This window comes from Tamandua tetradactyla, chromosome 1 (genome assembly GCF_023851605.1).
Source record: "Tamandua tetradactyla isolate mTamTet1 chromosome 1, mTamTet1.pri, whole genome shotgun sequence".
Taxonomy (NCBI): domain Eukaryota; kingdom Metazoa; phylum Chordata; class Mammalia; order Pilosa; family Myrmecophagidae; genus Tamandua; species Tamandua tetradactyla.
This window is the reverse complement of record NC_135327.1, coordinates 27,000,279-27,024,885: the sequence shown is the minus strand read 5'-3', so window position 1 is coordinate 27,024,885 and position 24,607 is coordinate 27,000,279. Positions and strand designations below refer to the sequence as shown.

Here is a 24,607-nt window from a genome sequence, read left to right as displayed (position 1 = left end):
GCATTCTTAGAATCAACCCCCTAGGTGTAAAATTTAGGATTGTTTAGGAAGTTAAAAAATATAAAACCCTGTGGATATAGTAATTTCTATGCAGTAATTATCTTTGAGCTGGTAAGTACAGCAGTAATTCTTTAATATAGCATTGATTTACTTTACCATTTCATGATCACATAGAGCAGTCTGTGTTTTACAGCACAAGAAAACATCAGCAGTGTGCTTAAGATACTTTATGGTAGTGGTGTAAATCCATCCTGAATAGGTTATCATCATTTATTTATTAACCAGCTTGCTTATCAAAAGCAAGTGGCATTAAACTTAGTAAGCTTGAATCAAACTTAAATCCTCATAGTATGCACAATTTACTTCTACGCTCTTGTTCGAGAAAAATGTGAACTAGAAGTCAATTTTATTTTGTCCATTTATTCACTGTTTTCTTCATGGTTAACTCCTTAGTGAAAAAATCTGTTAGTTCTTGGCTGTGTTTATATTTAAAAAGTGATTATGTTTCCTTTATGTGTGGTTATAATATGCATGACAGTTATCTTCATAATGACCTGGTAGCTTTTCATCTGAGTGTGGATTTATTAAAATAATGAATCTGAATTGATATTTATCAAGAAGATGAACTCTTAACCATTATTAATACTATCTTTTTTTTTTGCATGGGCAGGCACTGGAAGTCGAACCCCAGTCTCCAGTATGGCAGGCCAGAACTCTGCCAATGAGCCACCGTGGCCCACCCCATTATTGATACTGTCTTTTATTTATTGGAAATAGATAGCATCTTTCCTTCAAATGCTAAAGGCAGAATGCTGAGAACTTTGACCCTGCAATATTATCACTAAGTGGTTGAAAGTTAAGAGAGGAGTTAAGAGAGTGAACTATATTGGCTATCACTCAAATAATACCCCTAGCCTTGATTTTTAGGAACTGAAACTTGAATTTTTACATGTGAAATTATCTCCAAGATTGCCTCATAGATCCCCAATTTGTATTTGAAAACTTTACCATCTAAAGGATGACTGTGATTTGGAACAAATTAGTATAGTTTTCAGCAAGATAACAAGAAAGATGAACAGAAAGAGTGCTAAATTCCATTAGTCAAGATGAAGTTGCCATAGACTATCTTTATTAAAATGAAATAAAAGCCTTCCGCTTTCCAGATTGCTTGGCTCGTACTCAGTGGAGATGTGCATTCTTTGAAGTTTTTGCCTGACAAACCTGGACCACTGGCTTTACAAAAACAAGAGTTATTTGAAGAGCTTTGTTATGGAAACAAAGTTACTGATCTTGACAGTCTGTAAGATTATTTGAAATAACAATATGGCAAAATGGCATTTCTAGGATATCTATTTTTTTTTTCAAAATGTTAAATGCAGTGTTTTAACAGAAGCTGAATATCTAGAAACAATGCCTTATTATCCTTTAGAGTTTTTACCCCCTTCCGTGAAAAGAAAAAGCCTTTGAGAAAATGGCACAGTACCATGGGAAAATCTTGAAGTACTTTCTTTTAATAACTTTTTAGCATTAATTGTACAAAACTGTAAAGCTATAAGAATACTTCCCTAGAGTTTTTCTTTATCCTTTTATTATCAATTCTTGATTAGGAGGACAGCATTTCTGTTCATCTGTATCAAGTAATGTCCTCCATCAGGGCTTTTTGGTTTGTGTGTTTGCTCCCATGCCGGCACCTGGTGTTGCTGATGGGCGCACATCCCTGCTGGTAGCTGAGATGTCTTTGTCTAAGTACACATTTGGCATTTTCACTGGTGCCTGCTGCCTTAACCTAAGCAGGAAGGAGAGTTAAATAAGTAAATATTTTAGAAGAGGGATAGATTGAGACAGTACATATCTCCTTCCACTGTTGTATCATTTAGATTGTACTTGAAGACAATGGAATGTACCCCTGGAATGTTTACCTAGATTTGAATTGTTTATGATGTGGCTTGAAACCTTTATTTAGTACTCTAGGTTCTTAGAGTTAACTTTGAAGTCTAAGAATATGAGAAAACTGAGGTGAATAGAAAGTAGAACCTAGGCAGCAAGGAACAAAGTGTGCATTTGTAAAGGGCAAAGTGGTGGGTTTCCTTCCCCCTTGCCCTTGGTGGGCTGGGTCTGGAGTAACAGCAGTAGCCATAGAAGTGCCCACCTACATTTTTTAATATGAGGGTAGAGAAAGGGGCTAAGGAAGGAATGAACATTTCTGGGAAACAAATGCTGCACTAAAAACTGGTAGGTGCTTTATGTTCATTGTCTTACTTAATCTATGTAACAACCCCTTGAGGTGGGTTACTCAGTGTTAAGTAATTGCCCCTGGATGAGGCCATGATAGTAAATGATAGTGCAGGTTTTTAAAATTTTTTTATTAATTTAAAAATTAAAAAAGCAAATATAACAACAAACAAACACAACCGTTCTTAACATATGATCATTCTGTTCTACATATATAATCAATAATTCACAATGTCACATAGTTGCATATTCATTATCATGATCATTTCTTGGAACGTTTGCATCAATTCAGAAAAAGAACTAAAAAGACAACAGAAAAAAATTCATACATACCATACCCTTTACCCCTCCCTTTCATTGATCACTAGCATTTCAATCTATTAACTTTATTTTAACATTTGTTCCCCTATTATTTATTTTTATTCCATATGTTTTACTTGTCTGTTGATAAGGTAGATAAAAGGAGCATCATACACAAGGTTTCCACAATCACGTAGTCACAATCTGAAAGCTATATCATTCTACAATAGTCTTCAAGAAACATGGCTATTGAAACACAGCTCTCTATTTTCAGGCAGTTTCCTCCAGCCTCTCCATTACATCTTGACTAGCAAGGTGATATCTGTTTAATGTGTGAGAATAACCTCCAGGATAATCTCTTGACTCTGGAATCTCTCAGCCATTGACACTTTATTTTGTCTCATTTTGTTCTTCCCTCTTTTGGTTGAGAAGGTTTTCTCAATCCCTTGATGCTGAGTCCCAGCTCATTCTAGAATTTCCATCCCACGTTGCCAGGAAGGTCCATACCCCTGGGAGTTATATCCCACGTAAATAGGGGGAGAGTGGTGAGTTTGCTTGTTGTGTTGGCTGGAGAGAGAGGCCACATCTGAACAACAAAAAAGGTTCTCTTTGGGGGTGACTCCTTGGCCTAATTTTAAGTAGGCTTGACCTATCCTTTGTGGGGTTAAGTTTCATATGAACAAACCCCCAAATTGGGGGCTCAGCCTATTGCTTTGGTTGTCCCCACTGCATGTGAGAATATCAAGAATTCTCCACTTGGGGAAGTTGAATTTCCCCCCTTTCTCACCATTCCCCCAAGGGGACTTTGTAAATACTTTTTTACTTGATAGTGCAGGTTTTTAACCAGATTTGTCTGGCACCAAAGCCCATATACTTTCCAGCATATCATTACCAACTACTTGATCTTTAGAGTTAACTCATAAGGAGGTCCTTTCTTGGAGGAGGGAGACAGAGAATTTATAACCATTAAGAAAATGTTAATAGCTGTCAGGATTATTTCTCAAGCACCATAAATTCATTAAGAATTATTCTTTGTGGAAGTTTTAGGAGCGATTCCTACCATAATTTAAAAAAAATTCAGATCATGATTCCAGAGCATACTTTGATCTACTTTGTGAATGCAGTTTCAGGTTTTAGATTGGATTTTGATGATGTTTCATGATTCTGTATATTTATAAAATTTTTTTTTATAAAATATTAATGAGCTTTTAAGTTGTTAAAAATACTAGACAAGATATTAATTATGAATTTGGTAGTATTTAAACCACATGTGGAAAGGACCTCCACTGACGGGAGTAGAAATTGGAGATTTTTTTTAGGGCAAACAGAAGCAAATGAGAAAATGTTCTGATTGGCTGACGTTAAGTTTCCATTTTATATGTAGGGGGGATTTCTTACAAAGTGGGGACCAGATATACATTGATTAGTACGTTAAACTTGTTCATTCTGATAAGCTATTCCTCCAGGGCCAAAGCTGGCTATCACCAGGTGTTGCTTATCTGCAGCTGTGTAGGTGTATTCCATTCCATTTTCTTCAGAAAGCTCCTGCAGGTCAATTGTTTATGTCTTCTGGAAAATTCCTTCTTGGAAAGGGGTGCCTCCTAGCAATGCTCAGTGCGGGTGGCCATTTTATTTTACTTAAGAGCCCCCTGCCTTTGATCTCATTGGAAATGTGGCCCAAAACACTCCCACCACTTTGACTTCTTTTCTTGTCAGATAGTCGAGTAGGCTTGGTCAGTCTGTTTTGTTCCTTTTCATTTTTTGTATTTGTTTCTTTTCTTGATTACAGTGAGGTGTATTGTGTGGCTATTCAATTACATTTAAGACCCTTGGATTGGGCCTACTTACTCAGTGGAGTGGATTACAGGTCCAGCCCTCTTTCTGAGTCAGGGTTTTATCATTTTTTAAATCTCAGTCTACCAGTAGAGTCCCATTTCTATCTCATTTGTCTTTGATTAGTTATCTTAAGAGGAACCATCTGTCTTGAGGGTGACAAGAAATTTGAGCAGAATCTTAAAACATGGTTTATACAGCAAGTAATAAAAACATAGACTAGTAATCATGATTCAAAATTTTAAGTCCAAACAAAAGTGTACTAGTTATCCCTACCATATTTCATTAAAGCAAGAACCTAGGTTAGGAAATAAGTTTGTCCACTGAAACAATTGAACCTGGCTGATATCTTGAAACACCTTAACTTGGTCCTTTAAAATATTTATTTATTGCTATGTCAGACTGATTGATATAAAAGTTACATTGTTCATGGGTGGTCAGGGTTTCTAGAACCTGAATGTTTTGCGAAATCCCTGATTCTCAGCTGTCAATTTCAGCCAGGACACCTAAAGCGTATTGAGGTGGCATTGAAGCTGTTTCATAACCTAAGATATTTATAACTGCTTGCCTCAGATCGTGTGTTTCTAGGTGTGATGGTTAGGTTCTGGTATCAGTTTGGCCAGGTGATGGTGGCCATTTGTCTCCATCAGGCAAGCACTGGCCTAACCATTACTGCATGGCTATCTCACAACTGATTGATAAGTTAGTAGACTTCTTTATTAAATCATCAGTCAGTTTGATTGCATCTGTGGCTGATTTTATCTACAATTAACTAAGGGAGCATCTCCCTCAATGAGGTAATCCAGTCAGTTGGGTTTGATCCAGTCGGTTGAAGACTTTTAATGGAGAAGAGAGAATTTTCACTGCTTCTTTAGCCAGCTATCCTTTACTGTGGAGTTCTTTGAAACCCTTCATCTGGGTTGCCAGTCATGTGGCCTGCTCTATGGATTTTGGACTCTTGCATTCTCATGGTTGAGTGAGACACCTTTATAAATCTTGTATTTGCAGATATTTCCTATTGGTTCCTTTGTTCTAGAGAGCCCTGACTGATACACTAGGGGAGGGATGATGGTGTGCGTGAAAGAGTACAACACTGTATTCTAGTAAGTTAAGGAGTTGGGGGCATTATCCACTTCTGTTTCTTTGAGCCCTGATGTACAGACAATCCTAAGTTAGCTTTCTGATAGGCATTTAGGGTAGACAGTATAAGCAAGATCACAGGGTCCAGTCCAATTTACAGGTAAGTAGCAAAATGATGCAATTATCTGCAGTTTACAAGGAGGATGCAGAATAGCTCAGATACTAAACAGGAGCAGAATGTGATAACCCATAGGAATGTGCCTATTGAAACATGAAATTTCTTTTGACACTCACCCTCTTTTTTTTTTTTACATGGACGGTCCCTAGGAGTTGAACCCAGGTCTCTGGCACGGCAGGCGAGAACTCTGCCACTGCGCAACTATTGCCCGCCCATTCACCCTCTTTTTGATACAAGATAACCCCAAGAAAAAGTTTTCATTTTTTTTTTCTTTTTGAAAGGTTATTCTTGATCATAAAACAAAGCTGGTTTCATTAGATTTAGCCTGATTCTTTACATAGGTGCGAGAATGGTGATTTACCAGATAGGCCTTTTTAAGTTTGCTTTGCCAGTAGGTTTTATAAGGAACCTCAGATTGGAAGCTTCTTGAGGCTAGGAAGCCAAGCCAAGAACTCTACGTCAGATTTCATTTGCAGTACCTGTAGAATTGGGTGAAATTCCTCTTTTTTGAGGTCTCCGAATTATCATATGCTTCCTATGCCTGCCAGAAAGTGACCTTCCTTACTGACCTGTAAGGCTGGAGAACCTGGAGCCAGGTACCAGACTGGTTTTTCCAAGAGAGTTTTGTTAGTATCGGCTCCATTCTTAAGTTTCTGGTCATGTGTAATTAAATAGCATTGTTCTCAAACGTGACATTCCAGTCAAAACCTCCAATTATGTCTTGTTAACAGTTTGAACCTATTCAAATAATTATATTTCCATAAAAATAAGAATATTCAATAAGAGTTTCCAAATTCTGCAGGGAACAGGTAGGAAGAACGAGATCAATGTTTTATGAATTATGATAGCTTAAGGGAAAAGAAAGAGTAAGAGATTCCTTGTATCTAGAAAATAGAACATTAAAACATCAGCAGTAATCCACATAAAATCTGTAATCATTCTTTACCAGTTCATTCAGCCCCAGGTAATCCTTGCTCCACTCGATCTTGTGTTAGCAATCCCACGAACCCATAAACTTAAGAATTCTAGAAATCTTGTCTCAGTACATTGGTATGGTTTCAGAGTTATTTAAACAATGTCATTAGAAGCCTAGGCCTCAGCATGCCTAGCATAGGTCTTTCCATGAGTCTCAGAGACAGTCCTTGTTGTTAGAGATGAAGCATTCAGGCCTGTAGCTGATTACTAGTGTTTCAGAAAGCATCAGCATAAAAACCATCTGTAGATGACTAAGGACTTAAAATGGCCATGATTCACTTATTACTGATTTATAGAAATGAACAATCTCAGAGTTCATTTAACAATTTTCTAAGAGTAACTGAAATTATGACCAGTAATACTGCTGTTGTCTAATTTCAGGCAGATCAGTACTCAGTCGTCTCATGGAAATGAAGGCATTGACAAATCTTTATGAACTTTATACAATTTCAGTAATATTTCTATTAAAATTACAGTTTACCCTTATAAATTTAGTTAACAGAAGGTTAAAAAAAACCTGTGTAATTTGATAATACTTCCTATTCAACTTATATCAATTAAACCTAACTATTTCTAGCACCTCTTTTTATAAGATAGAAGAACACATTCCTTCTGATTTTGCAGGGGCTTTCTGGAAAATTTCAAAGACCGTTTGAGATCAAGAAGACATCTTTTTTTTTTGACAAGTCTTCACACACATATAGTCCACACATGCTGTACAATCAGTGGCTCACAATCTCATCACATAGTTGTGTATTCATCACCATGATCATTTTTGAAACATTTGCTTCACTCCAGAAAAAGAAAGAAAAAGAAAAAGAAAAAAAACTCATACATCCCATACCCCTTACCCCTCCCTCTCATTGATCGCTAATATTTCCATCTACCCAATTTATTTTACGCCTTATACCCCCTATTATTTATTTATTTTTTATCCACTTATTTTTTTAACTCATCTGTCCATATCTGGATAAAAGGAACATCAGACATAAGGTTTTCATAATCATGCAGTATTGTAAAAGTTCTATCTTTATACAGTCATCTTCAAGAATCAAGGCTATTGGAACACAGCTCAGCAGTTTCAGGTACTTCCCTCCAGCTATTCCAGTACATCATAAACTAAGAAGGAGTTGTCTATTTAATGCATAAGAATAGCCTCCAGGATAACCTCTCAGCTCTGTTTGAAATCTCTCAGCCACTGACACTTTATTTTGTCTCATTTCTCTCTTCCCCCTTTTGGTCAAGAAGGCTTTCTCAATCCCTTAATGCCAGGTCCTGGCTCATCCTGGGAATTCTCTCCCACATGGCTAGGGAGATTTATACCCCAGGGTGTCAGGTCCCACATAGGGCAGTGAGTTCACCTGAGGAGGTGGCTTAGATGGAAAGGCCACATTGAGCAACGAAAAAGGTTCTCTGGGGATGACTCTTAGACATACTTTTAAGTATGCTTAGCTTGTCCTTTGCAGAAATAAGTTTCATAGGGGTGAACCCCAAGATTGAGGGCTTAGCCTATTGATTTGGTTATCCCCACTGCTTGAGAGAATATGAGAAATTCTCCAAATGGGGAAGTTGAATATTTCCTCCTTTCTCCCCAGTTCCCCAAGGGGACTTTATAAATACTTCTTTATTCACTGCTGAAATTTCTGTGGGATATATCAGGGCATTACACTAACCTGGACAAACCAGCAAAATCTTACGTCTTATTCCAAATTCCATGTACTTATGGTGTTAAACTGAATTGACCATACTAGTTAAATTAGGTAATCTGCTACCCAAAATATAAATTTTCCACCAAATAAACATCTCTGCCTTTGAGGATATCACATTTAAGGTTTGGTTTTGTGAAGGCAAAATGTCAAAAGTTGTCAGGGTTAAACATTTTTTAAATAGGATCATGGATCACTGTGAAACAATATTTAGTTCTCTGTTTAACCAATTTATTATTGTTTATTAAACAATAATAAATTTTTAAAGTATGCACAGGACTTTATATGATCATTAAAAAGGCAAAAAACCCAACTTCTTTTAAAAGTGAGAATACTTGCTCTCTTAAACTGTAAAGGATAATGTTCTGTGTCTGATAAGACAGAATATTTGCCTTCTAGACATGTTACTTAGATGGTTAAGAAAAATCCTCTACAGCCTCTTACTAAGAGCAGACCAATAATCTAAGAAAATGCCATCATTTTAGCAGAGAGAAAACTAAATTCTAGTTTTGTATGAATATACTGTTTGATATCAAGCTCTTTAAAAAAATCTTATAAATAAATCTATCAAACCTTAGGCAGCTTTGACCATGACAGGTAATGTTTATTTCCACAAACCTATAATTTCCTCTATCCATTCAAGATTTGTCCTACCACTTCCTGTTTCTAAGTATACAGCAGCCATTCAATTTAGTTTAGGACAAAACTACTCTCTTCTTCCTTGACGAAAACACATCTTGTATACCTTACCTATTTAAGTTACCAAAAAGATCTTAGAACTGACATACTGCAAAACACAATTGAAATAAAGTTTGTCACAAAAATAGCTCAATTTGGTTAAAGACAAATTTACTTTTTCGTCATCTTAAACATATAATAGATTTATTGCTATCTTATTTGACTAGTAAACCTGTATAAATGTAAGAACAACGTACTCAAGTAGGATTAAATTGTATGCCTGTATTATAGTTAACGTCGATAACCCGAAAGACATAGCTGTTTTTCATTTAACTAATGATATCAAATTAGTCCAATAGTCAAAGGTTTACCAAATTATGTGAACTGGAATTTTTTAAACATTTGGGTTCAGTTCTGCAGATGCTCCTTTTTCACCAAAAATATTGAATGTTTGAGTTCCCTAATTTCTGGAACGTTGGGAGTATTATTTTATATATAAACACGTATTTATCTTTAATCCAATTTGAATAGAATTCTTTTAAGGAATTTTGTAAGTTAATTTAGTAGTACGGTCTGGAGGTAGGACACACAGACGCTAGAGAGCTTATAATTTCAATTTTAAGTTTTCAGCTGTGAGTCAGACTAAAAACACAGGAATGCAGAAAACATAGAAATACAATTTCAGTAGTTTCTATAACGGGCTGAATTTATATCCTTGTTCCACTGTTATATTTTTATCAGAATTTTGGGCAGATGGGACAAGTTGTGGTTACTTGCTTAAAATGTAGGCTAAAGCGTTCCTATCAGTATTCATGGAGAAGACTTAAAAAGATTTCTTTTTGCCCTGTTATATGATCTTATAGAAGCTTTGCCCTATATGTTGGGCCTTTTTGACCTCAGATTTATTGTGGAAAGAGGGAATTTGTAGGTCCTTTTCTGGGTCATCCAGTCAGCTTTTACCATCCAGGATTTAGCATCTGAGCTTCTGACCAATAAGGGTTCAAGTTCATCATATAGGTCAGGGTTAGGGTAACCCTGGATCATAGGCACCCAGAAGAATTCTTAATTCTTATGCTAGTATTTGCTGGTCTCAATTGGGAAAATCTTTACTTGTAGTTCTTAATTGAGTTCAGGTCCAAGGTTTAAATTCTGTACTAACAGACATGCCAGGTTCTGCAGAAGGCTTAATCTTTTTTTTTTTTTTTCACATGGACAGGCACCAGGAATTGAACCCGGGTCTCTGGTATGGCAGACAAAAATTCTGCCACTGAGCCACCGTTGCCTGCCCAGAAGGCTTACTCTTTAAAAGAGCGTGTACTAGATCATTTTCCCTCAGGGGGTCAGGAGTAACCAGATAAAGCAGCTGTGGGGAGGGCTGGGTAAAGGGAAAGTGGGGGAGCAGTAGGCTTGGTTTGGAATTCCGCTTTTATCTGTTTGTGGCCTTTAGTTAAAGGTTAAATGAGAATGAGGGTTAGTAGATTGAGTAATTAGACAAAAGAGGCTAAACAGAAAGGGGCTGAAAGAACAGTAGGAGTCAAGTCAGTTTGCTTGTAGTCCTTGTCAGTTGTCTTAGCTTCTCATTTCTTAAAATTTTTTAACTTGCTATTATAAGGAGTCTTTTATTGAGGTTATTTTGAAAATCAATACTGATTGATTGATGCCTTTGAATACCAGTCAAAATATGCATCCCATTATTTTTGAGAATGTGGGATCCTTTATTTTCTAAATGTCCTCTGAGAATAACTACTTTATCTAAACTTAAACTACTCTGTTGTGGCCACTGCAATCCTGAATTATCCTCACTAAAGTCTGCTTTTGTAAAAATAGACTAGTTTGAGGTCCATAGCTTTTAAACGTGTACCCTGCTGGCATCTCAGTCGGGGAGCCCCAGATTTTGAAAAAAGAATCCATGTAATTTACTCAAGTCTTTGTGGACTGACCCCCAGACTTGTTTTATCCAGACTCTAACCAGTTTTATTGGACTCTAACTGGACCCTTAGTCTGACCACCAAACTTTAGTACTGCTCATAGTTGGATCTCATATCTGGGAGGAACTTTCCCATTGACTTCTGGGTGCCATGAGAGAGCAGAGAGCACAAAAGTCTCAGCAGGTGTCTTTTTGTCTGTTCTTGCTGCCATCAGCATGTCCTTCAGATCCCACTTTTTTTATTTTTTTATTTTTTATTTTTTATTAACGGAAAGAAAAAAAAAGAAATTAACACAACATTTAGAAATCATACCATTCTACATATGCACTCAGTAATTCTTAACATCATCACATAGATGCATGATCGTCGTTTCTTAGTACATTTGCATCGGTTTAGAGGAACTAGCAACACAACAGAAAAAGATATAAAATGTTAATATAGAGAAAAGAAATAAAAGTAGTAATAATAGTAAAAAAAAAAACAAAAAAACCCCTACAGATGCAGCTTCATTCAGTGTTTTAACATGATTACTTTACAATTAGGTATTATTGTGGTGTCCATTTTTGAGTTTTTGTATCTAGTCCTGTTGCACAGTCTGTATCCCTTCAGCTTCAATTACCCAGTATCTTACCCTGTTTCTAACTCCTGCTGGACTCTGTTACCAATGACATATTTCAAGTTTATTCTCGTTCACATCAGTGGGACCATACAGTATTTGTCCTTTAGTTTTTGGCTGGACTCACTCAGCATAATATTCTCTAGGTCTATCCATGTTATTACATGCTTCATAAGTTTATCTTGTCTTAAAGCTGCATAATATTCCATCGTATGTATATACCACAGTTTGTTTAGCCATTCTTCTGTTGATGGACATTTTGGCTGTTTCCATCTCTTTGCAATTGTAAATAACGCTGCTATAAACATTGGTGTGCAAATGTCCGTTTGTGTCTTTGCCCTTAAGTCCTTTGAGTAGATACCTAGCAAAGGTATCTACTCAAAGATACCTTTGCTGGGTCGTATGGCAATTCTATATTCAGCTTTTTGAGGAACCGCCAAACTGCCTTCCACAGTGGTTGCACCATTTGACATTCCCACCAACAGTGGATAAGTGTGCCTCTTTCTCCGCATCCTCTCCAGCACTTGTCATTTTCTGTTTTGTTGATAATGGCCATTCTGGTGGGTGTGAGGTGATAATCTCATTGTGGTTTTGATTTGCATTTCTCTAATGGCCAGGGACATTGAGCATCTCTTCATGTGCCTCTTGGCCATCCGTATTTCCTCTTCTGGTAGGTGTCTGTTTAAGTCTTTTTCCCATTTTGTAATTGGGTTGGCTGTCTTTTTGTTGTTGAGTTGAACAATCTCTTTATAAATTCTGGATACTAGACCTTTATCTGATATGTCATTTCCAAATATTATCTCCCATTGTGTAGGCTGTCTTTCTGCTTTCTTGATGAAGTTCTTTGATGCACAAAAGTGTTTAATTTTGAGGAGCTCCCATTTATTTATTTCTTTCTTCAGTGCTCTTGCTTTAGGTTTAAGGTCCATAAAACTGCCTCCAGTTGTAAGATTCATAAGATATCTCCCTACATTTTCCTCTAACTGTTTTATGGTCTTAGACCTAATATTTAGATCTTTGATCCATTTTGAGTTAACTTTTGTATAGGGTGTGAGATACGGGTCTTCTTTCATTCTTTTACAAATGGATATCCAGTTCTCTAGGCACCATTTATTGAAGAGACTGTTCTGTCCCAGGTGAGTTGGCTTGACTGCCTTATCAAAGATCAAATGTCCATAGATGAGAGGGTCTATATCTGAGCACTCTATTCGATTCCATTGGTCGATATATCTATCTTTATGCCAATACCATGCTGTTTTGACCACTGTGGCTTCATAATATGCCTTAAAGTCCGGCATCGCGAGACCTCCAGCTTCGTTTTTTTTCCTCAATGTTTTTGGCAATTCGGGGCAACCTGCCCTTCCAGATAAATTTGCTAATTGGTTTTAATAATTCTGAAAAATAAGTTGTTGGGATTTTGATTGGTATTACGTTGAATCTGTAGATCAGTTTAGGTAGGATTGACATCTTAATTATATTTAATCTTCCAATCCATGAACATGGTATGCCCTTCCATCTATTTAGGTCTTCTGTGATTTCTTTTAGCAGTTTTTTTGTAGTTTTCTTTATATAGGTTTTTTATCTCTTTGGTTAAATTTATTCCTAGGTATTTTATTCTTTTAGTTGCGATTGTAAATGGGATTCGTTTCTTGATTTCCCCCTCAGCTTGTTCATTACTAGTGTATAGAAAAGCTACAGATTGTTGAATGTTGATCTTGTAGCCTGCTACTTTGCTGTACTCATTTATTAGCTCTAGTAATTTTGTTGTGGATTTTTCCTGGTTTTCTACGTATAGTATCATATCGTCTGCAAATAGTGATAGTTTTACTTCTTCCTTTCCAATTTTGATGCCTTGTATTTCTTTTTCTTGTCTAATTGCTTTGGCTAGAACTTCCAACACAATGTTGAATAATAGTGGTGATAGTGGACATCCTTGTCTTGTTCCTGATCTTAGGGGGAAAGTTTTCAATTTTTCCCCATTGAGGATGATATTAGCTGTGGGTTTTTCATATATTCCCTCTATCATTTTAAGGAAGTTCCCTTGTATTCCTATATTTTGAAGTGTTTTCAACAGGAAAGGATGTTGAATCTTGTCAAATGCCTTCTCTGCATCAATTGAGATGATCATGTGATTTTTCTGCTTTGATTTGTTGATGTGGTGTATTACATTAATTGATTTTCTTATGTTGAACCATCCTTGCATACCTGGGATGAATCCTACTTGGTAATGATGTATAATTCTTTTAATGTGTTGTTGGATACGATTTGCTAGAATTTTATTGAGGATTTTTGCATCTATATTCATTAGAGAGATTGGTCTGTAGTTTTCTTTTTTTGTAATATCTTTTCCTGGTTTTGGTACGAGGGTGATGTTGGCTTCATAGAATGAATTAGGTAGTTTTCCCTCCACTTCGATTATTTTGAAGAGTTTGAGGAGAGTTGGTACTAATTCTTTCTGGAATGTTTGATAGAATTCACATGTGAAGCCGTCTGGTCCTGGACTTTTCTTTTTAGGGAGCTTTTGAATGACTAATTCAATCTCTTTACTTGTGATTGGTTTGTTGAGGTCATCTATTTCTTCTTGAGTCAAAGTTGGTTGTTCATGTCTTTCCAGGAACCCGTCCATTTCATCTAAATTGTTGTATTTATTAGCGTAAAGTTGTTCATAGTATCCTGTTATTACCTCCTTTATTTCTGTGAGGTGAATAGTTATGTCTCCTCTTCCATTTCTGATCTTATTTATTTGCTTCCCCTCTCTTCTTCTTTTTGTCAATCTTGCTAAGGGCCCATCAGTCTTATTGATTTTCTCATAGAACCAACTTCTGGTCTTATTGATTTTCTCTATTGTTTTCATGTTCTCAATTTCATTTATTTCTGTTCTAATCTTTGTTATTTCATTCCTTTTGCTTGCTTTGGGATTAGTTTGCTGTTCTTTCTCCAGTTCTTCCAAGTGGACAGGTAATTCCTGCATTTTTGCCTTTTCTTCTTTTCTGATAAAGGCATTTAGGGCAATAAATTTCCCTATTAGCACTGCCTTTGCTGCGTCCCATAAGTTTTGATATGTTGTGTTTTCATTTTCATTCGCCTCTAGGTATTTACTAATTTCTCTTGCAATTTCTTCTTTGACCCACTCGTTGTTTAAGAGTGTGTTGTTGAGCCTCCATGTATTTGTGAATTTTCTGGCACTCCGCCTATTATTGATTTCCAACTTCATTCCTTTATGATCCGAGAAAGTGTTGTGTATGATTTCAATCTTTTTAAATTTGTTAAGACTTGCTTTGTGACCCAGCACATGGTCTATCTTTGAGAATGATCCATGAGCACTTGAAAAAAAGGTGTATCCTGCTGTTGTGGGATGTAATGTCCTATAAATGTCTGTTAAGTCTAGCTCATTTATAGTAATATTCAGATTCTCTATTTCTTTATTGATCCTCTGTCTAGATGTTCTGTCCATTGATGAGAGTGGTGAATTGAAGTCTCCAACTATTATGGTATATGTGTCTATTTCCCTTTTCAGTGTTTGCAGTGTATTCCTCACGTATTTTGGGGCATTCTGGTTCGGTGCGTAAATATTTATGATTGTTATGTCTTCTTGTTTAATTGTTCCTTTTATTAGTATAAGTGTCCTTCTTTGTCTCTTTTAACTGTTTTACATTTGAAGTCTAATTTGTTGGATATTAGTATAGCTACTCCTGCTCTTTTCTGGTTGTTATTTGCATGAAATATCTTTTCCCAACCTTTCACTTTCAGCCTATATTTATCTTTGGGTCTAAGATGTGTTTCCTGTAGACAGCATATAGAAGGATCCTGTTTTTTTAATCCATTCTGCCAGTCTATGTCTTTTGATTGGGGAATTCAGTCCATTAACATTTAGAGTTATTACTGTTTGGATAATATTTTCCTCTACCATTTTGCCTTTTGTATTATATATATCATATCTGACTTTCCTTCTTTCTACACTCTTCTCCATGTCTCTCTCTTCTGTCTTTTTGTATCTGACTCTAGTGCTCCCTTTAGTATTTCTTGCAGAGCTGGTCTCTTGGTCACAAATTCTCTCAGTGACTTTTTGTCTGAGAATGTTTTAATTTCTCCCTCAGTTTTGAAGGACAATTTTGCTGGATATAGGAGTCTTGGTTGGCAGTTTTTCTCTTTTAGTAACTTAAATATATCATCCCACTGTCTTCTAGCTTCCATGGTTTCTGCTGAGAAATCTACACATAGTCTTATTGGGTTTCCCTTGTATGTGATGGATTGCTTCTCTCTCGCTGCTTTCAAGATCCTCTCTTTCTCTTTGACCTCTGACATTCTAACTAGTAAGTGTCTTGGGGAACGCCTATTTGGGTCTAATCTCTTTGGGGTGTGCTGCACTTCTTGGATCTGTAATTTTAGGTCTTTCATAAGAGTTGGAAAATTTTCAGTGATAATTTCTTCCATTAGTTTTTCTCCTCCTTTTCCCTTCTCTTCTCCTTCTGGGACACCCACAACACGTATATTTGTGCGATTCACATTGTCCTTGAGTTTCCTGATACCCTGTTCAAATTTTTCCATTCTTTTCCGGATAATTTCTGTTTCTTTTTGGAATTCAGATGTTCCATCCTCCAAATCACTAATTCTATCTTCTGTCTCTTTAAATCTATCATTGTAGGTATCCATTGTTTTTTCCATGTTTTCTACTTTATCCTTCACTTCCATAAGCTCTGTGATTTGTTTTTTCAGTTTTTCTGTTTCTTCTTTTTGATCAGCCCATGTCTTCTTCATGTCCTCCCTCAATTTATCGATTTCGTTTTTGAAGAGGTTTTCCATTTCTGTTCGTATATTCAGCATCAGTTGTTTCAGCTCCTGTATCATTTGAACTATTGGTTTGTTCCTTTGACTGGGCCATATTTTCAATTTTCTGAGCGTGATCCGTTATCTTCTGCTGGCGTCTGGACATTTAGTCAGATTTCCCTGGGTGTTGGACCCCACAGGTTGAAAGATTTTTCTGTGAAATCTCTGGGTTCTGTTTTTCTTATCCTGCCCAGTAGGTGGCGCTCGTGGCACACGTTTGTCTACGGGTTCCACCAGCGAAAGTTGCTGTGGGTCCTTTAACTCTGAAAGACTCTCGCCGTAGGGGAGGTTCAGCAGCCGAAGCGTCTTGGAAGAGTGCCAGCCGGCCCGGGGGTCCGAACGCAGGGAGGGTCGCCGGCCGCTGCAGCACGGGAGAGCGCCCGACCGAATTTCCTAGTCGGCCCGGGGTGCCAAGCGTGGTGGGAGGGTGCCAGCTGTTGCAGCCCGGGAGAGTGCACTGTTCCCAGCCTGACCGGGGAGTCACGTGTTTTGAAGGGACCCCCCGGTCACTGTTCTCCGCAGTCTGGGGATTTCCGACCCAACTCTCTCAGTTGGTCCGGGGGGCCTTGCATGGTGCGGGCGCCAGCCGCCGTGGCCCAAGGGGACCGCCTGCCCAATTCTGCCAGCTGGCCTGGGAAGGAGGAAGGGAGGGACTCCAGCCGTTTGCCGTCCCGCCCGGGAAAGCCCGCGCCCCTCGGTGATCTCACTGGAGCTGGTTCTCCCAGACAGTCAGCCGTTCCAGGATGGGGTACGCCGTCCCTTTGATCTCCGTCGTGGCTCCGGGAGCTGCTCTGTATTGTCTCCACTCCCCCAGTAACTGTTCTGTTAGGTTGGGGGAACCGGGAAGGGCACTGCAACTGGAGCTGCGGAGGCTGTGTCGCCCCTCCCAACATGGCTCCTGGAACCCCAGATCCCACTTTTGACACCAAAACTGTTAAAAATATTAGATAAAATATTAATTATGGGAGTTTATTTGAGGTGTTTATCATTCATGAATTGGGCAGCATCAAAACCATATGTGTAAAGGAGCTCTACTGAGTGGTGAGAAGGGGGAACTTATATAGAACAAACACAAAAGTAAATGAAGAAATGTTCTGTTTGGCTGACATTAAGTTTCTATTTTAAATGGAAGATATACATTGACTCTGAAAGAAGTGACACAAACAGATATTAGCACACTGGATGTTCATAGCAGCACTATTTGCAATTGCTAAAAGATGGAAGCAGTCCCAGTGTCCATCAACAGACTAATGGATAAATAAAATGTGGAAATACATTTAATAGAGTTCTATGCAGCAATAAGATGAAATGAGGTCCCGAAGCATATGGCAACGTGGATGAACTTTGAGAACATTATCCTCAGTGAAATAAGCTAGACAAGAAAGGATAGAAACTATATAATCTTGATATTATGACTCTGGTAAAGATGACAATGTCAAGGCTCAGGCGAACTTTATGAGTTGCTTTGAATAATAGGCTAAGAAGTGGTCAGCTCCAACATGGAAAGTCAGTGCAGCTTCTCTGATATTTTACTCTAGTATGACCTGGGTGAAGAATTTGGGGACAGATGGGAAATGTGATGCTTAGCTGCCAACATTACTTTCTTCCTTCCCCCCTCCTCCTCTCCCTCCTTTCTCTCTTCTCCTTTCCTCTGTTTTTCTCTCTTTTAGTGTCTCTCTTTCTCATTCTCTTTTTCTTCGCTTTTTCCTTCCCTAAAAATAAAAATAATAAAAAGATATTATTAAAAAAAAAAAGATATGCATTGGCTAGTGTGGTATGCTTGTCCATTCTGATAAGCTATTTTACTAGACTGAAACTGGTCTATTACCAGGTATTGCTTATCTGCAGTTCTACAGATATATTCCATTGTTCCATTTTCTTAGATGCCCCTGGTGGGTCCATTGTTTTTGTTTCCAGAAAATCCTTTCTCAAAAAGGGGTTCCTCCCACCAATGCTGGTGACCATTTTATTTCACTTAATTTGCAGGTCTGCCACTGAGTCTTTGGAAAGTAGGGTGAAACTTCTGTGTGCTAGAGATTTCACAGATTTGCATTTTTGTAAAGTGGGAATTAAGGGTCCTTATTAAGTTAGGAACGTCTAAAAAAATTATCCTTTTTTTAAATAGAAATCTTAAACTTTATCGATTTCAATAAAAGAATAAAGAGAAAGCAGTAACTCAGACCATTTTGCAGCTGCATTCTACCAAAGTTTTAAAGTCTGTGTGCTTCTAATGCTGTTTAATATGGTCTAAAAGGTATAAGGGGAAGATTGCCAAATGCATTTTTTTCCTCCTTCTTAAAGGAATTGTCTGTTTTTCTTTTTTCTTTAACAGTTTTATTCACACATCAAACAATCCATCCTAAGTGTACAATCAATGACTGTAGGTATAATCACATAGTTAATGCATTCACTACCACAGTTAGTATGAAAATATTCTTCTTTCTTCTAGGAAAAAATATCCCATACCCCTTACACACCCCTATTATTTCATACTAAATTTATTTTAACATTTGTTCCCCCGTTATTTATTTTTATTCCATATGTTCTACTCGTCTGTTGACAAGGTAGATAAAAGGAGCATCAGATACAAGGTTCACACCCCTATTATCGATGTTTAGCTTTAGTATAGTGCCTTTGTTACAGTTAATGAAAGCATATTACAGTGTTACTGTTAACTATAATCTTCAGTTTGCATTAATTTATTTTTTTCCATATACCACACTGTTATTAACATCTTGTATTAGTGAGGTACATTTGTTCTGGTTCATGTAAAAACTTTCTTAAATTTGTGCAATTAACCACAATCATTGTGTGCTGTAGATTTCACTATGTTATAAATTCTAAACTTTATCCTTCAGCTTTCCTTCTGGTGACATACATGACCCTAGTCTTCCCTTTTCAACCATACTCATGCTCAGCCTTGTTAATTACACTCACAGTAGTGTTCTGCCATCACATGGTATTGTGCTATCCATTTCCAAATATGTATAATTCACCTTTAAAATAAATTACCTTTTAGGTGCCACTTAAACTTTACAAGTGGGGCTATATAGTCTTTAGTCCTACATGCTCCTGTTAGGCCACTATTTGGGCAAAGAAGCAAGAAGGAGTGAGCTAATATATATAATAGAGACTTTCCTAGAGTATAGAAAGAGGTAAACTTAAGGTGAATAACAAAAAGTGCTCTTTTATTTTATATGACACGTACTTTGGGAACTCATCATTCCTCAAAATGATCACAGCCCAAGCATTTGGACAGGATTAGATTGAATCTAGAGACATCATGAATATAATTATCACATACATGATAGATTATTATCCACAATTGGGGATATTTTGGATTTCTTCCTTTTCCACAGCTCATCCCTTGAGATTTTCTCTCTGGACAGTGTGCTGGTTTGGAAGGATTTATGTACCTTAGAAAAGCCATGTTTTAATCCCAGTCAGTCTTGTGGGAGCAACGGTTTCTTCTAATCCCTAGATGTATATCACATTCCAACAGCTAGCAAACTAGAACAGACAGTTTCCTAGCTGGTAGGATATAATACAACTCTGATTCAAATTGGTTCCATAACCCCACATTGGAATCTTCCTATAGGTCAGGCACTGGGTAAGATTGGGGCTAGGGAGGAAGTCCTGGCCCTTAAGGTTTCCACCCTCTCGGTGGTGAGGGAAAGGGAGAATTTGAGGAAGGAACACACATGGCAGTTCCTCATTGGGAGTTTAGAAAAAACTGTATTAATTCTACTTGGGGGTTGTATTTCACAGGGAAGGTGACATTTGAGATATGTGACTTGGCATGCTTACTGTGTATTAGATATTTTCCTGAGTGTTCATTTATTTAATTCTTACAACAAATGAGTAGGTAGAGCCTAGAGCCTAAGGTATTGTTATGATACTTGGGTTCATGACTCAGGTTGGAACTAGGATTTGAACCAAGATCTGTTTGACTGCAAAGGCCATGTTCTTTATCAGTTTGCTTGCTATGTTTCAGTTTCAATTTACTTGCTATATTTCAACTTTTCAAGGTTTAGTGGACAAGGAAGGCCTTTGGTTTTCTTATTATGTTGTTAGGAAGATGAAAGGAGGACTGGAAACAGAATCATGGGAATACAGAAAGTGTATTAAAAAGAAAAAGATTAAAAAAAAAACCAACGTGCTTTATTGTAATCTAGTAATTGTCTCATGCGGCACACTTCTGTCAAGTGCGGAGTTGCCCTGGGGCATTAGAGCAACTGGCTGACTGGTAAAAGAAGTCTTTCTACCAGTTCTGTCCTTTCCTTTAAGAACTTATATTCTATTTTGATCACTTCTCATTGTGAGTTTGTTTTGAAAATTATATGCTAATGTTATCCCTGTATGTTCTCTTTTACCACCCCAGTCCCTGCTTTCTGAGTCCTTTATTTCCTTGATGTCTGTCATCACAAACAATATGTTTCTGAGTTAATTGGGTACCATTTCAGCCTTTTAGTTATATCATTTAACATTTATAGTATAGTAGGAAAAGAAAAGGAAAGGAGTGATACCTACCTGAGAAGTTGGTATTATCATCATCTCCCTTTTAGGGATGAGAGAGCCAAGGCCCAGGACTTGGCAGAATCTGAATTTGCACCTCAAGATCTTTGAGCCTGCAAAGCTTGTACACTTTGCATTACAAAGAGAGGCTTGGATGCCCCAGGCTGGAGAAGCACTCAGCTTCCTGAGCTTTTCCTCCTCTCAAGGTGAGTAGGCTTGAACTCTATACCTCTTAACTCCTTTCAGCTCTAGCCTTGTGAACATGAGACTAAAACCTTTTTTAGCTGAAAAAGAAAGATGGAAAGCCCCACTGAGGGTGGATTCCAGGGTTTGTATTTTCCACAGCATTTACCAGTGCTTTGACCTAGTGGTTTCCCAAATATTTAATTAATGAATCCTCTTGTTCTGTTTAAAACCTCACTACTTCTACTCAACTTTCTTGGGTATTATTGAAGGTATTTTGACATTACCTCAAATTGTACATCACTTGCATGTTTTGTTTCATCTTTCAGTTATTCTTTGGGTACCTCGTTTAACTCATTGCTTTGTCTTCCCTGTTAGAATGTAAGCAGCAAAGGTTTTTGTTTCTTGAGTATTTCTTAGTAGTGGCTGGTGCAAAGTATTCTTTTCTTACTATTGTTTTATTCTGGTATTCCAGAGAATGTAAACAGCCCTAGACTTGATCATCTTTCATGTTTAGTATGATCATTTGAAATAGATGCACACACAAGAATAAAAAAGAGGAAACCAAAGGTTTGTCCTTGTGGAGACTTATTTGAATTCTCATTCTGTTGGTTGAATTGATTTGTTGGCATATGAATGTATCCTGATGGACTGACTGCCTAGAAAATCTAAATTGGTCTGTTTTGACCTTTTTAAAGTCAGGCACTGCTTTACTAATTGGATGAAAGAAAGCCATAGATCACTCCTTAGAGAATCTATAGACGTGCACAGTCAAAAATTCTCATGAAATTTGGGAGCAGGGGAATCCCATTTTATCATGGTTGCCTAGTTAACCTCTAATCTAGCTAAGGGATTGGCAGAGGTGGAAGAAACATGAAAGGTCTTTTGGAGAGTTCCAGAGAAAACTTGGTCATTTCATTTATTATTATTATTTTTTAATGAATTCTTTGTTGTCATTCCCTTTTAATGTAAATAGTTTCTTTTTCTTTCTTTATATACCTCGCATTGAACACCATGCTTGATAATTAGTCATCTTCACTAAACATCTTAAGTGCTGTCTCTTCAACCTTTAAAAAAGAAAAATTGCTCTGTTTTCTCCAGCCTTCCCTTTTTGTCTTGATAGCTTCTGGAAAGAGTAGTCTTAATCTCAAATTTCTCACCATCCATTCACTCCTAAAATCATTGCTCAGGAGCTTAAATATTGCTTCATCACTACATCTGTTGTTACATGTTTTTCACCATAGTGTGCTTTCTGTAGCATTTGCCACCCATCACCATTCCTGCTTCTTGACACACTTCCCTTGACCTCCTTAATCATTCTTTTCGGGTTTTCCTCCACACACATTTGGCCATTTTTGCTCACTCCTCATGGAGTCCTCTTGGACTCAGGGTTACAGGTTCTTCTTCTCTCCCTCTTTCTTCTCCCCTTCACTCTTCACTTCCCTTCTTTTCGTTCTTTCTTCCCTCCTGTACTCCTTACCCCTCTTCTTCTTGGGAGGTTTTCTACCAGTAACTTAGCTCTTCTTCAAGGAGAAGTAAGGCAACAGGCTTCCACCACTGACTTACTCAGTTTTGTATACCCATCTGCCTTCCTGTTTGTTACAGGGCTCCTTGTTTTTGTTTGTTTCTTTTTGTGAAATATAGCATACACACACACGCACAAACACACACGTAATAATTTTCAAAGTATATTTTAACAAGCAGTTACAGAGCAGATTTCAAAATTTGGTGTGCGTTACCATTCCATAATTTCAGATTTTTCCTTCTAGCTGCTCCAAAACACTGAAGACTAAAAGAAATATCAGTATGGTGATTCAGCAATCATACTCATTTGTTAAATCCTGTCATTCTCTGTTATAGTTCCTCGTTCTCCTTTGGACCTTCTCCCAAATCTGTAGGAGTCTTTGGGCTATGCCCATTTTAACTTTTTCATGTTGAAAAGGGGATTCATCAATTTAGGATAGGGGAATGGAATTAAGTGATGCTCTTGAAGAGGCTTGTCCTTCTGGGTTTTAGGACTTATCTGGCCTAGTAACCATCTGGAGGTTATGGGTTTCTGGAAAGTAAATTTAGAGCATGAAATTTTTATATAGTCTCAATTATCACTCTGGGTGTTCTTTAGGGTTAACGTGAATGATGTTGGTTTGGCAAACCGTGACAATTAGCTATGTCTAGCTGAAGCTTGCAAAGGGTAGTCTCCAGAATAGCCTCTCAACTCTGGACTCTGTCAGCCACTCGTACCTTATTTTGTTACATTTGTTTTCTACCCTTGGCTATATATTTTTTGGATGCATGGCCCAGGAATTGAACCCAGGTCTCCCATATGAAAGGCGAGTATTCTAACCACTGAACTACCCGTGCACCCTTCTACCCTTGGCTTTTAACATCACTTAGACATATATAATCCCATGCCTGACCCAAGCCTGTATGTGGAGCCACAGATACCTCAAATGCAGCATGCATCAAACTGAACTCGTCATTACTCCCTTTTCCTTTCTTCCCCAAACTTCTTTCTGCATATGTCTCATTGAATGATATGCACATTCACACAGTTGCCCTGCTCAGAGACCCAGAGTCTGTGACTCAAGTCTGCCGTACTTCCCTGTCCTTTCTATTGCTGCTTATTTCCCTCCTGGATGACAGTAAGAGCCTCCTCACTGGTCTTTCTGTTTGAGTCCTCTTCTCTCCTCACTGACGCCCAAAGGAACTTATGAAGAGGCAAATCTGAGCATAACTCGTTTGCTTAAAATCATGAATTGTCTCTCTGTTACCAAAAGAATAATGTTTAAATCCTTCCACAAGTTCTAGAAAATCATTTATACTTGTCTCCCTTGATTTCTTTTTTTTTTTTTTTTTTTTTTTTAAGGAAAGACAGAGAGAAGGAAGGAAGGATAGAAGGAAGGAAGGAAGGAAGAAAGGGAAACATTTTTAAACATTTTCTTGTTTTATTGTATTCTGTTTCTCCGTTTTTTGTTACATGGGCTGGGGCCGGGAATCGAACCGAGGTCCTCCGGCATAGCAGGCAAGCACTTTGCCCGCTGAGCCACCGCGGCCCGCCCTCCCTTGATTTCTTGACCCTTATCTTTTCTCATGCTTCCCCTCCTGCCTTTAGTTCCCTGTGGCCAAAGCACTTTTGAATATGCTATTTCCACCAGTGCAAATTAGGTCGTCCTCCTCTTTTGCTGCCCCTCCTGCTTACCTTCAAGGCTCAGCAGAGGCTTGACTTCCTTGCAGGTTACTTCCCTGACACTCTCCACCACTGTGGCCTGTTCCCTTGGGTTCACACACTCAGAACGTTATAGTGGATTTGGTCACTTGACTACCTTCCTCATTAGTCACCTAGCCTTTTGGCTTTTTGAACTGTGCCTTTTATTCCCAGATACCAGGGCCTCCACAGTGCACGGTGTATGACAGACTCATAGTTTCTGAGTCTAAGTCATCTGTGAGGAGAAAGCAGATGTGTAAGGAAAATGCTGAGAAAAGAGAGAAGGAACATGGTGCATTTTAGTCTGAAAATATTTAAAGATTTCCTTCCAAATGCTTCTTTTCTACAAAC

The 24,607-nt window shown here is 37.8% G+C and overlaps 1 protein-coding gene across 4 annotated transcripts in view; it reads left to right on the top strand.

The window, feature by feature from the left end:
* VAPB (VAMP associated protein B and C) overlaps window positions 1-24,607 on the top strand; it is a 123,794-nt gene that overhangs the window by 4,045 nt on the left and 95,142 nt on the right. The window contains exon 1 of one of the 4 annotated variants that reach the window (XM_077113013.1): window positions 18,113-21,074. The exons of 2 other annotated variants lie outside the window; for them this stretch is intronic. In XM_077113013.1, the coding sequence (XP_076969128.1) occupies window positions 20,921-21,074 (154 nt within the window). In that variant the 5' untranslated portion in view covers window positions 18,113-20,920. Of the gene's footprint in view, window positions 1-18,112; window positions 21,075-24,607 lie in introns of those variants that run through there. One more of the 4 variants, XM_077113006.1, reaches the window with a different exon arrangement.